This window comes from Juglans regia, chromosome 16 (assembly GCF_001411555.2).
Source record: "Juglans regia cultivar Chandler chromosome 16, Walnut 2.0, whole genome shotgun sequence".
NCBI lineage: Eukaryota > Viridiplantae > Streptophyta > Magnoliopsida > Fagales > Juglandaceae > Juglans > Juglans regia.
The window spans coordinates 16,473,205-16,489,069 of NC_049916.1; the positions used below are offsets into that span (position 1 = coordinate 16,473,205).

Genomic DNA, 15,865 nt, shown 5'->3' on the forward strand with positions numbered 1-15,865 from the left:
AATTACAATGAAAATTCTACAAGTAACCAAGAGCTTTTCTGATTCTGGTGGATCTTCGAGGAGTGTGAGGAATTATTGGAGAGGTGGGACATGGAGGATCAGTATGAGAAAGGGAAGGGGAAACTAAATCTGAATGCTCTAATAATGGTGGACCATTAGAAGAATTATTAAAATGATTCACTGTTGAAGGCACAGGAAAAGAATCTAATGTTGAAGATGTACAAGGAAAAAGAAAACCTGTAGAAGGGATTGAAGAAAAAAATTTTGAAATGAAGGGGAAAATATGTTCATTAAAAACATGTCTAGAAACATAACATTGATTTGTGTTGAGTTCAAGAAGTTTATATCATTTCATGCCAAAAGGATAACCAAAAAAACACAAGCTTTAGGATCAAATTTGGTTTTGGATCTTTGTAAAGTTGAAGCAAAACATAAACAACCAAATGTCCTTAAATGATCATAGGAAGGGGAAGATTTGAACAGAATTTCAAAAGGAGATTTATGATTCAAGATTAGAGTAGGCAACCTATTAATAATGTAGGTGGTTGTTAAAATAACATCACCTCAAAAATGAATAAATAAGTGAGATTGAGACATTAAGGCTCAGGCTACATTAAGTATGTGTTGATGCTTTATCTCCACAACAGAATTTTGTTGTGGAGTCTCAACACAACTACATTGTTGTAAAATGCCTTTTGAATTAAGAAAAGAAGAAAGAGAAAATTATGTACCACGATCAGTGCAAAATGTCTTTATCTTAAGACTAAATTGAGTCTTGATCATTTATTTTTAAAAAAAATTAATGATTAGTGATACTTCAGACTTATGTTTAAGAAGATAAACCCATGTGGAACAAGATACATCATCAGCAATAGTAAAAAAAAAAATCTGTAACTTTCAACAATGGCAATAGAATATGGTCCCCAAACATCACAATGTACAAGATTAAATGGAGCATCAGATATGTGAACAGCATGAGGGAAGGACAATTTTTTTTGTTTAGCTAATGGACAAATTATACATGGAGCATTTGAAAGATGTAGATTGAGAACAAATTTATTCGCAAATAACATCCTTAAGTTAGAAGGATGACCAAGTCTATTATGCCAAAGTTTAAACAATGAATACTTGGATGATGCAGAACATGTATGTATAGGCATGCTAAGAGAGCAGGCATTATATGAGATGGGTAAAAAGGCAGGTTTAGGGAAAAAAAAAAAATTCCTACTTGTTGTAATATATAAAGGCCTCCTTGCTGTCTGCCCACTCCAATCAACCTTCAATGAGTTAGGTTCTGAATGAAACAATGGTCAAAAGAAAACAAGAAACAAAAAGTAAGTGACTGAGTAAGTTTACCATTAGAGATTAATTTAAATGTGAAAGAAGGAACGCAAAGAACATCATTTAAAATAAGATGTTCAAATACTAACAGAGCCAATATGTGTGACAGACACAAATTGACCATTGGGAAGTTTAACAGAAGAATTTACAGTATTGGTAATAGAAGTAAAATAATCAATGGAAGGAACCATATGATCTGTGGCTCTCGTGTCAAGGATCCAACAGTTTGAATCAAATGAATTAGACGTTCTGGAAGAAAAAACATAATGATTAACATTGTGAGAGAGTATACCAAAAAAGAAATTCGAAGTTACGGCATTAACAACATAAGAGGACTTATCAGAACTGTTTGGAGGAGGAAGCAAGGACAACAATTTTTCAATCACATGACCAGTGATTCCACAATGTTTACACACTAGTTTTTCTTTCTTGGAGAAGGATTTAACAGATCTAGCAACATCAGTCTTAGATACAAAAACATGTGAATCAACAGTTTGAAGAGGAACAACAAAAATTTCTCGTTGTTGTTCTTCTTGTAGAACAAGTGAAAAGACTTTATTAAGAGGAGGCAGAGGCTCCATAAGTAAGATCTGAGCACAAACAGAGGCAAAAGACTCATTCAGTCCCATTAAAAATTGTAAAACATGCTCATGTTAAACATAATAGGTCAAGGTGTGTACTTCTCCAAAAGAACAAGCAAGAACAGGTTTATAATTTGCTAACTCATCCCAAAGTGATTTTAGGCGAGTAAAATAAGTGCTCACAAAAAGCTACCATTGAGAGAGAGTAGAAATGGATTTTTGTAACTAGAAAATGTGAGGACCCTTTTTTTGACAAAGACGTTCCTTAAGATCCAACCTAATCTCATGCGCAATAGTTATATACAAAATGCTAGTAGAGATATCAGGGGAAACAAAGTTTAAAAGTTAAGATATCACCATATTATTGCAGTGAAGCCATGAGGAGAGAAGAGGATCAGTTGAATCTAAGGGCTTGAGAATGGAACCATCAACGAAACCTAGTTTATTTTTCGTCGATAAAGCCATGGCCATGGAACAACACCAAGTATAGTAGTTGTCACCGATCAATGGCTGAGTAACCAAAAGAATACTAGGGCTATCACTAGGATGAAGGAAGAAATGACTCGTAGAATCCTCAGAGACCAATTTGTGACTCGACAGCATAACATAAAACTTCTGATACCATATAAGGATGAAATCCTAGAGGAAGAGAAATGGTCAAAATCCTAGCAAAGGAAAAGTCTAGAACGTCTAAAAGGGAGAAAATCCCAAATGTAAAACTGACTTCATCAATTAATGCATGTTGCTTACAAGTAAAATAGAAAAATGAAGTATTTATACTATGTACAAAATAAACACTAGTTTTTACATGACACGTGTATTATGATATAAAATATATATGTGTGCTACGTAGCATTCCTCAACTTGCAGAGAAACAAAGGCAGTTAAGTACAAAGCTCCTATATAAAGCCCTCCTTCAATAATGCTGAATCAGTCCAATCAAGAAATAAAAAAGATGTCAATCTGCACACTGCTGATGAATCAATCTCCGCCATTTGTCATGCTGGCTGCTTTCTTCGTATTAGCTAGTCGTATGACCTGATTCTCAGGAATCATTTTAATAAGATGTATTTAAAAGGATTAAGATGCCCTCAAACTTAGACAATAAATCGAGATATCTGCATATCAGTCTTTCTCTGCTTTTACTTCTGTTTATGAGTAATTATTACCTATTCTTGATATATAAACATGTGACTCTCGTTATATTATAAGATGTCATATCAATTAAAATTAAATTTTATATAAAATTTTAATTACATGATATGTTGTGATGAGATTAGAATACCACGTGGCGTGTATTTCAAAGGTACTTAATAATTTTCCTCGACCTATAAGCACCGAGAATATATAGAATAAAGAATCAAGGGACTAGCTGAGCCATGCACATCTCTTTTGAGCAGAAAATTTATATAGGACCTCTGTCTTTTGAGACTTTTGGTGGGTCTTTCTTATGCTTTTTCAAATGAGTAGCAAGAGGGTAAAGTTTGACTGTGTTAAGGATTGTCTACTGCAAATCAACACTTAACTTTCTCTTCTTCATATTTTGGATCTCTTGCTATTTTTTTCATGATTTATGCTAAGAGAAACGCTTCCCAACGGTCTAGCTAAAAAACCCACAAAAATAGCTCTCTAACTTCACGTAAGTTAACACACTATAAAAGAAATACAATCCATCACAGAGAATCACGGTCGCATGCTACTAGCCCTTTTGCCCGCCTGTCTCTGCCTCTCTCTTCCTCACTGTATCTCTTTCCAACACCGTCAGTCCGACGCCAAAGCCGATGCCAGCATCTCAGTCCAACGCCGATGCCAACGCTGATGCTAACGTTATCTTCCTCGCACTGCCCCTCTTCCTTGCACCGCCCGACTCTGCCCCCTCTTCCTCGGTGCCTACACAGTCATTGCCAACCATCTCCATCCCAGAAGAGATCTTTTTTATATCCTCTCTGTTTTCATTTCTCGGATCAAGAAAACCAAAATCCAAGCAATAGATATTTTCACGTGGAACAATATGTCGAATTACACTCGGGGCGGCAAAGACGAGGTCGATGATTTCGACCAATACGATCCAACACCGTACAAGGGCAGTTATGACATCGTGCTCACCTATGGCCTGCCTCTCCCGCCGTCCGATGAGACCTACTACCTTCTCTCCTCCTCCACGCCTTCTGATGACTTCAACTATGATCACCCCCAGTACACCTCTTACGCTGAGCCCTCCACCTATCGTAACGAGGCCCTCGAGACTATATACAGCAGCTATGCCCGTCCCAATCCTCGACCCACGCCCCCTCCACCCAGTGAGGGAGATTTCGGAGGAAGTGAGTATGGGGCCAAGCCGGACGTTGGTCATGGGTTCCCTCATCCTGGGGTGAACAAGCCTGAGTATGCTGAGCCCGAGTATGGATCGAAAAGGCCCAGATCTGAACTACTGCATGATCATAGCTACAGAAACTTGTAACAAATTCTGACACCGACGCAACTGGGGGTTCCTTTGGTTGTCTCAGTCATGGACTCGTGGGGTTGAAATCAGCTAGGGGTTTAGGTGCGAGGGGTAAGGAGATTGAAATCGCGAGAAAGAATTTGGATTTCTAGTGTAGTTCTGCTTCAAGAGAATTGTTGTGGAAGGCTTACGTGTTATAATGTGATTGGAAGGCTGTTTTTTGGATATAAGCAGCCCGATCGGTTGTAAGGATTTCCCTTATGCTAAATGCAATCTTGTTCTTAGAAGAGAAGAGAAGAGAGTTGTGGAATTCACTTTCCAATACTTTCTTATAAGATAATTGTAAATATTGTGACTAATAGATCGCCCTTTTTGTTGCCTAAGCTTATATCTATTCAATAAGGTGCATTTGTAGAGGAGACGTTGATCTCCGACTCAATTGCACTTGCTCAAGAACTTACACGCAGCTTGGGATGGAAGACAAGTGGAGGTAATTTTATCCTAATCCAATAATATGAAGCAATTGACACGAAAAATAATAGGTTATTAACAATTTCTTGAATTAATAGGAAAATAATAGAACAAAAGACAGTCTTAGTGAGTGCAGTTACACGCAGAAGCAGCGCTCCGAATCCATGAACAACCTTTTTCTCTCAAATGACATGGAAAACTAATACGTAGTAACAACAAAAGATTCAAAAACAGGAAGATGGAACAAATCAAAGAGTTATAAAGAACGCATATGAATAAGTTTGTCTCATAAACAAAACTTCCAAAAATTAGGAACAGTACATGCCCTCAAGTTATTTTCTATGTGGGGGAATCAGGACATATGAATGCGAAATAAAACACAAGCACCCTGTTTCATAACGAGCTCAGCACTGAGTAAATGGGTAGGCCTCTGTCCTAAATGAATCTCAACTCCAGAAAAGAGAACAAAAAGTTATGTACAGAATGTTGCCCAAAGAATCCCGGAATTTGTCTACTCTCCCAAACATTTCCCAAAGAATAATATAATATAGCCAGACAAATGGCAAGGCTGAATCAGTAATGCACCAGTTAATAATTGTTCAATTAGAACCTCCATGAGAGAGATCATGCAAACTGCAAGTCCCAGTAACCTGTACAATAACAGACATCTTAACATGTTGAAGATGATCAGCCACTTTCTCTCTTGCAATTCCCAGGCAACAGAAATTTAAACTTTTCTGCATTGTCCAAAAGATATGATGGAAGATGAACAGCTGAGAAGGAATGAGGAACGGGTCCCATTTTCCCTATAATATCTTTAAAGGTGTACCCCTCCGGAAGCATATCAAATAAATCAGCCCCCTTGCAGATTACTCCCTGGACTCTTTCTGGGTTCAAATAGTGGGAGAACCTGACTCTATCGTAATGGCTGTATGCTTTCATCTTAAATATAAACTCACTGATCCGGCGGAAGCAAAAGCTACAATGCCAACCTGCATCTGCCAAGATGTCATCTGTCTGACGATAATGTGCATACCTTGTCTTACCCCTTTGATACCTGTGGACTGAAGCTCTCCAGCTGTTATCATCCACATGGAACTCAAAAGAGTAAAGATAGTTCTTTAGCTGAAGATGAAGGATTGGAGGTATATCATCACACCACCTCAAGAGATTGATAGTGTGTCTGCTTGGGATCTCATCAACATCAGACATTATCAACAAGTCATCGTCATCAATACCTGCTTTTTTGAGAAGCACATCCAATGCCACTCGCTGATATGCCTCCTCGATAAATGGGTTTTCTCCTTTCTTAAATCTCCCCCCAATGGTCCCATAAGTCAGTCGGGGCTCAGCAAATTTGAACTGATCTCGATGACTAGCAAAAAACAAAGGCTTTGGCAATCCAGTGAATGTTGAATTTGACTCAAGGAGAACAAATTGTGTCACATAGGGATACAATTCTTTCCATCGTACTTCAAGGATTTCCTTCTCATTACTGTACAACACAGCATCAAAAACACGCCTTGGGAATTCACGCACTCCCCAACCATGAAGTTTGCACTGGTTCTCCATAGACACATTCTCATGATAATAGTGAGGGAGTACATGAAATGGTTTGGGTGGTGATTCCCATAGTGGCCGCAGGAAGTACGAGATCTTCTGCCCATGCAAATAGATGAAAAAGATGCATGTGGGAACGATTGCGAAAAGAAATATTAAGGTTTTCAGGTCCAAGCCACGCAGAACACAGCGAAGTCTCGACATGCTTAAAAATCGAGTTGATTCCTGCCACATCAAATAAAAGCATATTTAATATAAATTAAAATGAGAAGGATGAACAATGAAGCAAATTGACATGACAACAGTAAGCATCTCTATTTACAATAAGCAAAAGAAGAGAAATTTGCTTTTCTTTACTAATTATTTAACTTCTCTTTAACTTCTCTCTCATACCCACGAGACTGTATAGATACAAACATGACCATAACAACAATTAACCTGAAGCAACAAAAGATGTAATGCCTAAAATCAAAATATAATTAAAAAAAAAAAAAATTCTAATTTTGCCTCAGTTGAGCGACACCCAGTTCCATGGACCCAAAAGCAACGAAAACGGAAGTAATAAAGTTCAATTTAGGCACTAGAGAAACATTCATTCTATAATCAGCTGCTTTGAGTGAAAATATCAAAAATATTCTTATAAAACAAACAACGCGAACAGAATAAAAATAAAATTTTAATCACTAACTCTAATTCTAAAATAAATATCCAAAAAAACAAACGTACACCACTAAAATATCCACAAGCGTAGCATAGCAGAGAACTTCTACAAAGTAGATCATGCCAAACCTCAGTTTGAAAAATGAGGAAAATCAAATAATATATAACAAAAATATTTAAACCTTATTTTGTAACTCCAAAAAAATGGAACTTGGATGGGTGAAAAAAAAAGTTCATGGACTCTGATTAAACAGGGTTATCGCATACAGCATGAACTTCGAGGATCCACTTCTTCGACTTTCCTCAGCAACCAAACATTCTCAGAAAGCAAAACCCAATCACGTAACTATTTTAAAAAAATAAATTAAAAAACAGAACCTTTACCGAACAAACAGATCAATGGTCTATATCAAACACTTAACCCTAATTTGAGAGAAGCATAAAGAAATAGGGAAATACCTGACCACAAACATCGCCGCAAATATCATCGGTTTTCTTGTTACAGTAATGGCCTCCGTTCTCACCCATCATCCACCACATTTTTCTCGTTCTGTCTCTCAGTATCTCACAAAACCCAGTCGTTGCTCTCTCTTAGCGATGAATAAACCGGATCGAAATTGGAGAAATTGACCCAAAATCCCGTCCCACACCACACTACGATGCACCCAAAGCCGGAGGCAAAAACCGAAACTTTCCAGATTCAGTTCAGTCCTCCGATCTATCTTCTCTTTTCCGCCTTCTCTATATTTTAGATTCCCACAATAATAATTTTCAAAACCCCAGACCCAAGAATCAAAGAACAATAACGTACTGAGGGAAAAAGAATAATGATAATAACAGCAACAAAGAGCTTCTGATCTGGAAAAACAAAGAATATTTAGCGCAACTCTGCGGCCTCTGTGCAGAAGAAATGGGTGGCAGTTGTAAAAGACTACCCACAGATCACGATTACAAATGGAGCCGTTTGCCTTTTCTTTCTCGCCTTCTTCGCCTTTTTGCCTTTTGTCCTCTCTTTCATATTTATATATCGATTGCTGTGCCTTACTCTGCTTTACGTAATTGACCATGTCTCGCGTGTTTTGGTGACCTAGCAAATAAGGGTGCGAGGGTCATTTAACGAGGAAGGAATCATCCTACGTTACACGCGGCAATTGAATGGCTCAACACCAGCTAGCTGCTTGTCGTGTTCTTTGTCTTGTCTCTTTTTCTAATCTAAATAATAATAATAATAAAAAAAAAAAAAAATTATAATTCACTACTTAATATCTTACATCCTATTAAAAAATATTAAATATAAAAATAAATAATCATTGATATATAACAAAATTTTAATAATAATAATAATATTATTATATATATTATATAAAATTGTGCAAATACAAAACATTTTTTTAAGAAGAGTATAATATACAATTAAAAAATTATATTTTTTTATATAAATTCTTTATTTACTTTTTTATTTTTAAAGAGAATGCGCCCAATGACTAAATAATATTTCTCTAACTCAATAATAATAGTTATACTTACAATTCTATTTGTAATTTTATTTATAAGGCTCACTCATTTTATTAATTTTATTAATTTTTAATTTATCAGTAATTGACACGTAATGAAATAAATCACTTTTAAATATATTTAGTATTTTTCTAATAATAATTGTCTTTAATTTTCTTAAGTTGGCCGAAAAAGTCGTTCTTTCGCTGTCGCTTTCTTTTATTTCTCTCTGTTTTTGTAATTATATAACGGTCTAGTTGTATGACACTATGTCCCTTGACTCGTACAAATTCTAACCTAACGCGTATAAGCTATCATCAATTCAATTCGAGTTTTTCTGTATTTATTATTTTTATAATATTATCTTTAAGTTTATAATATATTTAAAAATACAAAACAAAACATGCTTTTAATACAATATGGGTTGCTTGAATCATTCTAAATATAATCATTAATCAAGATAGTTTATATGCATAAATAAATTTTTTAAAGAAAAATGTTTGGTATACATCAAAATTTTATACAAGTTTATAAAAATGACGTGTTTAATGTAATACGGCATACTGTAAAACTCATTTTTTGTAAAATAAATTCGATGTATCACATTATAAGCTACATCATATTCGCTTTTATTAAACATAATAATATTATTTGTTAAATTTACATACGAAGTTATAAGATCTAATATAAATAATCTATTTTATCAAAATTAAATAGTTCACAAATAAATTCCTATTCATGAATGTAAAATCTAATTCGAGCACCACTCATGTTCATATAAAAACTAAATAATAAAAGAAAATATTTCATCACATATTATTTACTTAAACACGGCTCGTTTACATTTATAAATTTTCAATCTATAATTCAAATACCATGCTTACAAAAATCGTAATCCTATTATTAGCTCAATGTTAAGGATGTTGTGTAAGATAATAATAAAAAAATAAAAATAAATAAAGGTAAAATCCAAATAGCTTATGATTTTTTTTTTTTTTTTCATTTTTGAATTGGAGGCAGGAGGCACAGGAGTAATTTATTTTAAAAAAAATGTTATTTTATCCGCTCAATTTATCTCTTCATTTTGACACCTCAAGTATTTTAATTTTTTCTAATCTTTTTATTTATTTAATAGTTAAAAAAGCAACTACTAGTATATTGATAGTATTTTTATATTTTTTAAAAATGTTTAAAAATGATAAAAAAAAAACATGAATAAAAAAATTGAAAAAAAAATGAAAAGGCCAATTGGTCACTTGGAGCAATGCTACTTAGACAGCAAATAGTGCCGCTTTTATTTTTAGAATTTTGTTATAGAAAATACTCTAGCCACAAAAGATTACAAAAAAATAATTCCACAAATTGATATGGCTTGATGTGGTTCGTCAGAATATAAAATTACTTTTATCAAAAAGTAGATCTAACAAATCAGATAAAATCACATCGGTTTGTGATATTATTTTTATGTAATTACTTTATAGATGTAGCAATCATCTTTTGTTATATATCAATCACTATTCACTTCCACATCTCACAACTAACAGCTTTTTATTTTTTTTATAAGAAGTTATGTATGAGATAGTGAATAGTAATTGATAGATAGATTAATTCTTATTTTTATAAAGAAAATGCTAAAATGCACGATAAATATACACTCCAAATATGCATACTAGTGTAAATGATTTTTTTAAATTATTTTTTAAATATTCTTAATTAATAAGAAAAAATAAAAAAAATTAAATTCACTAATAATTACTTCTTTAATTATTAAAAAAATTAAAAAAACTATTCACAACTCATCTCATTACTATTCACAATCCATCTCAACTCATCTCAACTCATCTCAAGTCGTCTCAAGTCATCTTCGAATCCAAACATCTCCTTAATAGACACATTTTAGAATTCATATTAGTATTTTACTTTTTATAAATGATGATTAATTTGGGAAGCAGGCAGGCCGTCTATTATACAGCGAAGCACAACAAGAAGGGTAGGCTAGGCCTTGGCCTTGGCCTTGGCCTGATCCGTAACTCATGATTTTAGAGATTTCCCGTCAAGCAGTTATGAGTCATGACGTGACCGTCGAGTTGGGTTGGCTGTAATTTGTCGTAATGCGGGTCCTACCACGAGACTCTCTCCTGACATTTGGGCCCCTGTCGTTTGTTTGATAAAAGTCCGTTGAGAAGCCATGATTTATCATTTACCTCTATCAACGCCAGATGGACTGCTCATTGATCAGTTCGTGTCTTAAGAAAACCGATCAGAACCGGTTTAATTCCGATTTTACGTTTTCTCGAATTGGACCGGATCGAATCAGATCAGTCGGAGAAATATATATATATATATATATATATAAATTAATATTTTATATCTAAATGTTATACAAAATTAATATTATACAAAATATTTTTTATATATAAGTTTTATATATAATATATAATTATATGTGAAAGTTGTATATATATTAATATAATTATATATAAGATAATGTTATATAATTTATAAAATAAAAGTTTAATCTTAAATATGAAAATTTAATTGATCATGTGGTTTAAACATAAAAATATATATTAAATCATATTATATATAGTCTAATATATTATATAATTAGACTAATATATAAGTTTATAACTAATACTAATATATAATATAGACTGTAATTATACTTATACTAACTAGCAGTAGGCAACGTCCAAGGGACGTTTGCCTAATTTTCTTTTTTATTTTTTTTTATCTAGTGATTGAGAAAGTATTTTTTTAATGATGTTGTAAATTTTTTATTTTTTAAAAATATTTATGATGATTAAAAAAATACATGAAAATAAAGAAAATAAAAATAAAAAAATGAAATATACATTCAGGACATATTTTTGGACTACTTTTTCGTTAGTTGTAGCAGTTCTCTTTAGTTAATTAAGAATATTATCATATTTAAATTATGTTAAAACTCTAATTATTTATATAGTTATATTTTTTAAAAAATATTTAACAAAATTTGATAATTTATTTAATGATGAAATATTAGTATTTTATAAATTAAATTTGATAATTTATTTATGATATGATATTTATATGTTAATTATCTATTTTAAATTAATTTAAATCAGTATTTAAATTTTTACCATTTGATCAAACTTGGTTACTTTGAAATTAGTGATATTTGTGTAAAATTCTGTATGACGTAAGATTTTCTAATTGATAAAAAAAAACACGTTTGCCACATCTATCAAATTGAAGAAAAAAATAAAGTGTAATTTCGAATATTAAAATAATCTAATGTATAAGAATAAAATTATTATTTATTTATGTTCATCATTTATTATGAAATTTAAATTATATTAAAAATTCAAATTAATTAGATAGTTTTTTCTCTTAAAAATGTATAGTAAAATTTCATCATTTATTTAATGATGAAAAATTAGTATTTTATAAATTAAAGTTGATTTTTAGTGTATGATATAATAAACAGTAATAAGATATGCGAAAAAAACATGCGAAGAAAAAAAAAACAGCTTCTTTATTGTTCATTTAAAACTCAAAAATCAACATTTTTTTTCCACTTTTTCTTTCTTCCTCTCTCTCATTCCCTACACACGATTGCGGTATTACGTCGCACATTGGCATTCACACGGACAAATAAAAAAAACTTTTTACGGTTCATTACTGTTCATCATATTATTGATGAATAGTAATAGGATATGCGAAAAAAAAAAATGATTATTGTTCATTACTGTTGATGAACAGTAATGAATAGTATACTTATAGATGCTTTTAAGTAATAGGTAGATATAGTTATACTAAATCACTATAAATTTATAACTAATACTAATAGTCTAATATTAATACAATTATATAGTCTAATATATTATATAATCATACTAATATATAACTAATACTAATAGTTTAATGTAGACTATAGTTATACTTATACTGATATAGTTATACTAAATCACTATAACTAATACTAATATTATTATAATATATTAGAGTTATAGCATAATATATGTATAATAGACTTATAGCATAATATATGTATAATAGACTAATAGCATTAAGTTCACTATAAGTCTACTATATATAATATGGATGTCAGTATTAATATTGTTATAGTCTATTTATTTAGTATAAAGCAATTACAAATATTAATGTAATTAACTAAATGTAATCATATATAAAATGTGAAAACTAAAAAGCTTAATATATTGACAATTAACATAGATTCATAATATTAATACATTGACATACTCTAACTCTAAGTTAGTAACAAATTAACAATTAACATCATAAATATAAATATAATTAATTACTTTTTTAATCACTTAATTAAATAATCAACATTGAATAGTTTATTTAATTTTAATTTTAGTAATTTAAATAATTTTTAATTAAATTATGTGCCAAAGATAAAAGAATAACACTATACCTCATCTACTAAACACAAAACGACGTCGTTTAGTATAAAACAGGACCTAAACAATGGTCCAGGGGTGAGAATTTTGAAACTGAGTTACGTGAAATGGCGTCGTTTCATGCAGCTCGTTTTTTTTTTCAAATAAACAGTCTGTTGAAACGGCACTGTTTGGGTCCAATTTCAATCCAAACGGCGCCGTTTCAATGAGTTTTCGTCGCTTCACCCCCTCCCCCCTCAGTTTTCACTTTTCACTTTCACTTCCCCACACTCCCCCGAAAGGCGAAAACCCTAGCCCTCCCTCCCTTGCATCCCCCCTCCCTTCCAGCCCCTCCGACGCCTCCGTGATTTCGTCAAAGTTCTCTCTGCAGACAACGCCCGTCTCTCAGACTCTCTGCCTCACTCTCTCATCTCTCATCTCTCTGTCTCACTCTCTCGTCTATGTCTCTCTATCCCCTCACCGGCCGTTGCACATAACTTAGCCGCAAAACCGTAGCCTACCATGCACCAGACCCTTGGCCTCACCTCACCCTCTTTTTTTTCGATTCCTCACGGACCCATGGTAATTTATTTTTGTGTTTTTTAAATTACTTTGAAATATGGTAGAATCATAGATGGTATTTGTTTTATTAGGGTTTTTGAATCCGAAATTTAGAATTTTTGTGATTGTGTTTGTGATTGTGTCTGTGTTATTAGGGTTTTGTGATTGAGTTTGTATTATTAAGGTTTTATGATTGAGTTTATAACTATAAGAAAATGAGATAATTGCATCTGGGATATTGCATTTGGTTTATATATATATATATATATATATATATATATTGTCAATATGTAGTAAATTACAATTAAATGGCATCCAATTCACAAATATTTCAAACATGGTACATGGTCACTTCCTAATTTTTCAGCAGTGCCTAGAAAATTATTGTATTGATTGAACAACATTGTAACAATTTTCATTATAATCACTATTTGTATAACATAATCATCTCTAAGTTTGAATAGGTAACGAGAACTAAAACATCTTTAAATGTGGCACAAAACTACAAAAATCAATTAAGAATCATATAGTAATTTGCATGCACTGACAGATGACAAACTGTCAAACTTACATTTTAAAAAAATTGAAAAACCAGACCAGACCGGATCGGAAACCAATAAAACCGGAAGTACCGGTTTAGGAGGGTAACCGATGCTTAATCGGTTTTGGAAAATACAAAACCGGTACATATTGGTTCAGTCCTAAGTTTTGTCCAAAATCGGACCGAACCGGACCGGTTACACCTCTACTCGTTAGCTTGATCAAAATTAAAAGATAATTAAAATTTAGATAATTTATGTTAAAAAGATTCTACATTAGATTGGACATCTCTAAAATAATTTAGATTTTTGTTACAGTAGTTGACCTAAAATGAAGAACCATAATTGATTCACTAAATATTAAAATACTAATTTCTCACTCTAACACCTTGTATGTGTTTATGTAGGTGCAGATTTTTTATTGACATTGAAATGGGTATGTTGCTAAATATTTGGTTAGTGAATAAGAAATTTAGATAGAAATTTAGATAAGTTTAATCTCAATTTTTGGTTATTAGCATTAAATGACATTTGAAAATATGATTTTTTTAATATTAATTTAATTAGAATATAATTATTATTAATATTAAATTAGTAGAATTATAAAATGTGATATAAATAAATTAAATAAAAAATTATTAGTTTAATAATATTTTATTTTTATATAGAGAATGAATGGCTAATCTAATGTGATGATTGAATTTAAATGAAATGGACAAATGCAAAAAAGTGTAATATTGGCTAAATTTTGAAAATACATTTGGCCAAACCAATAAAGATACTCTTAGAGCACTCCAATAGATCGTTTATAATACTTTTTTTTAATATAAAAAATTATTTTTAAAAATACACTCTATTAGATCTTCTATTTTAAAGATAGTTTTACATTCTAATACAGTAAATTTCTAGATGTAGAGAACATTGTTCATCATTGTAAATATCTTTAATTAATTTCTCTTCCCACCTCTTGCTAAGTTTCTTATTTCTTCAACTCTTTTTATTCACATTATATAATTATTGAGAATAAATATTCCCATAATATATTTTGAGAATATTTTCATTATATAATCTCTTCTTTTTATTTTTTGAATTAATTTATATTTTGATTTAGCTTCTAAATTTGGATTAATTTAAAATAGGATATAATTATATGACATTGTATATGGAGAGATATTGCAAATATCAAAAGATATGAGGATATCATTAGTAGTTAGAGAAAATATTTGAAATGAATAAAAAAGATTAAAAAGTATAATATTTAAATGATATGAAGAAAAAATAGATAAGCTGATATATGATATATTGTAAAAGTTAGTATGTAAAATAGAAAAGTGAGTTTTGGTGATATATTTTAAAGAATAGGATGAAGAATCCATTGGGAGTGCTATTACATTTTAGGATATATGTAATTTTTTAAACCATTATATTTTGAACTCAGCATATAAAATAATTTAATACGGTATTTATGTGACATATTTTATTTATAAAATAAATTTTATAAATCAAATATTATCATCTAAGTGACGTAGATGATGTATTTTACATACCAACTTAAGAACAAAATAACTCATAATTTTATATTTCAACTAGAGTAATAAAATTTAGAAGAAAAGATAGCACTAATCTGAATTATTATCTCTAATTATATTAGTTTGTAACTTCTCTAATTATAGTTCTCTTTAATTTTTTTCATTGATGATTAATTTGAATGGCTATGTAATGTCTAGGTTTGGGAGAAACAATTTCAGTTCCATCACTATCACCACTAATATATAAGTGATGTTTGTTTGGAATTATTCCATGGTATGCTTCTTTTATTTTTTATTT

General features: G+C 31.3%; 1 protein-coding gene across 1 annotated transcript; it reads right to left on the reverse strand.

The window, feature by feature from the left end:
- Positions 1 to 5,092: 5,092 nt before the first annotated feature.
- On the reverse strand, positions 5,093 to 8,053 carry LOC108991515. Its single transcript, XM_018965791.2, has 2 exons — positions 7,516 to 8,053; positions 5,093 to 6,621 (listed from the first exon to the last, which is right to left on the reverse strand). Exons 1-2 carry the CDS (start codon positions 7,594 to 7,596, stop codon positions 5,524 to 5,526), a joined length of 1,179 nt encoding a protein of 392 aa, XP_018821336.1. The 5' UTR covers positions 7,597 to 8,053; the 3' UTR covers positions 5,093 to 5,523.
- Between the last annotated feature and the right edge of the window lie 7,812 nt (positions 8,054 to 15,865).

Coding starts and splice junctions, on each gene's coding strand:
- LOC108991515 (XM_018965791.2), bottom strand. CDS start 7,596: ATGTGGTGGATGATGGGTGAGAACGGAGGCCATTACTGTAACAAGAAA. Junction 6,622..7,515: donor GCGGCGATGTTTGTGGTCAG/GTATTTCCCTAT, acceptor TTGATGTGGCAG/GAATCAACTCGATTTTTAAG.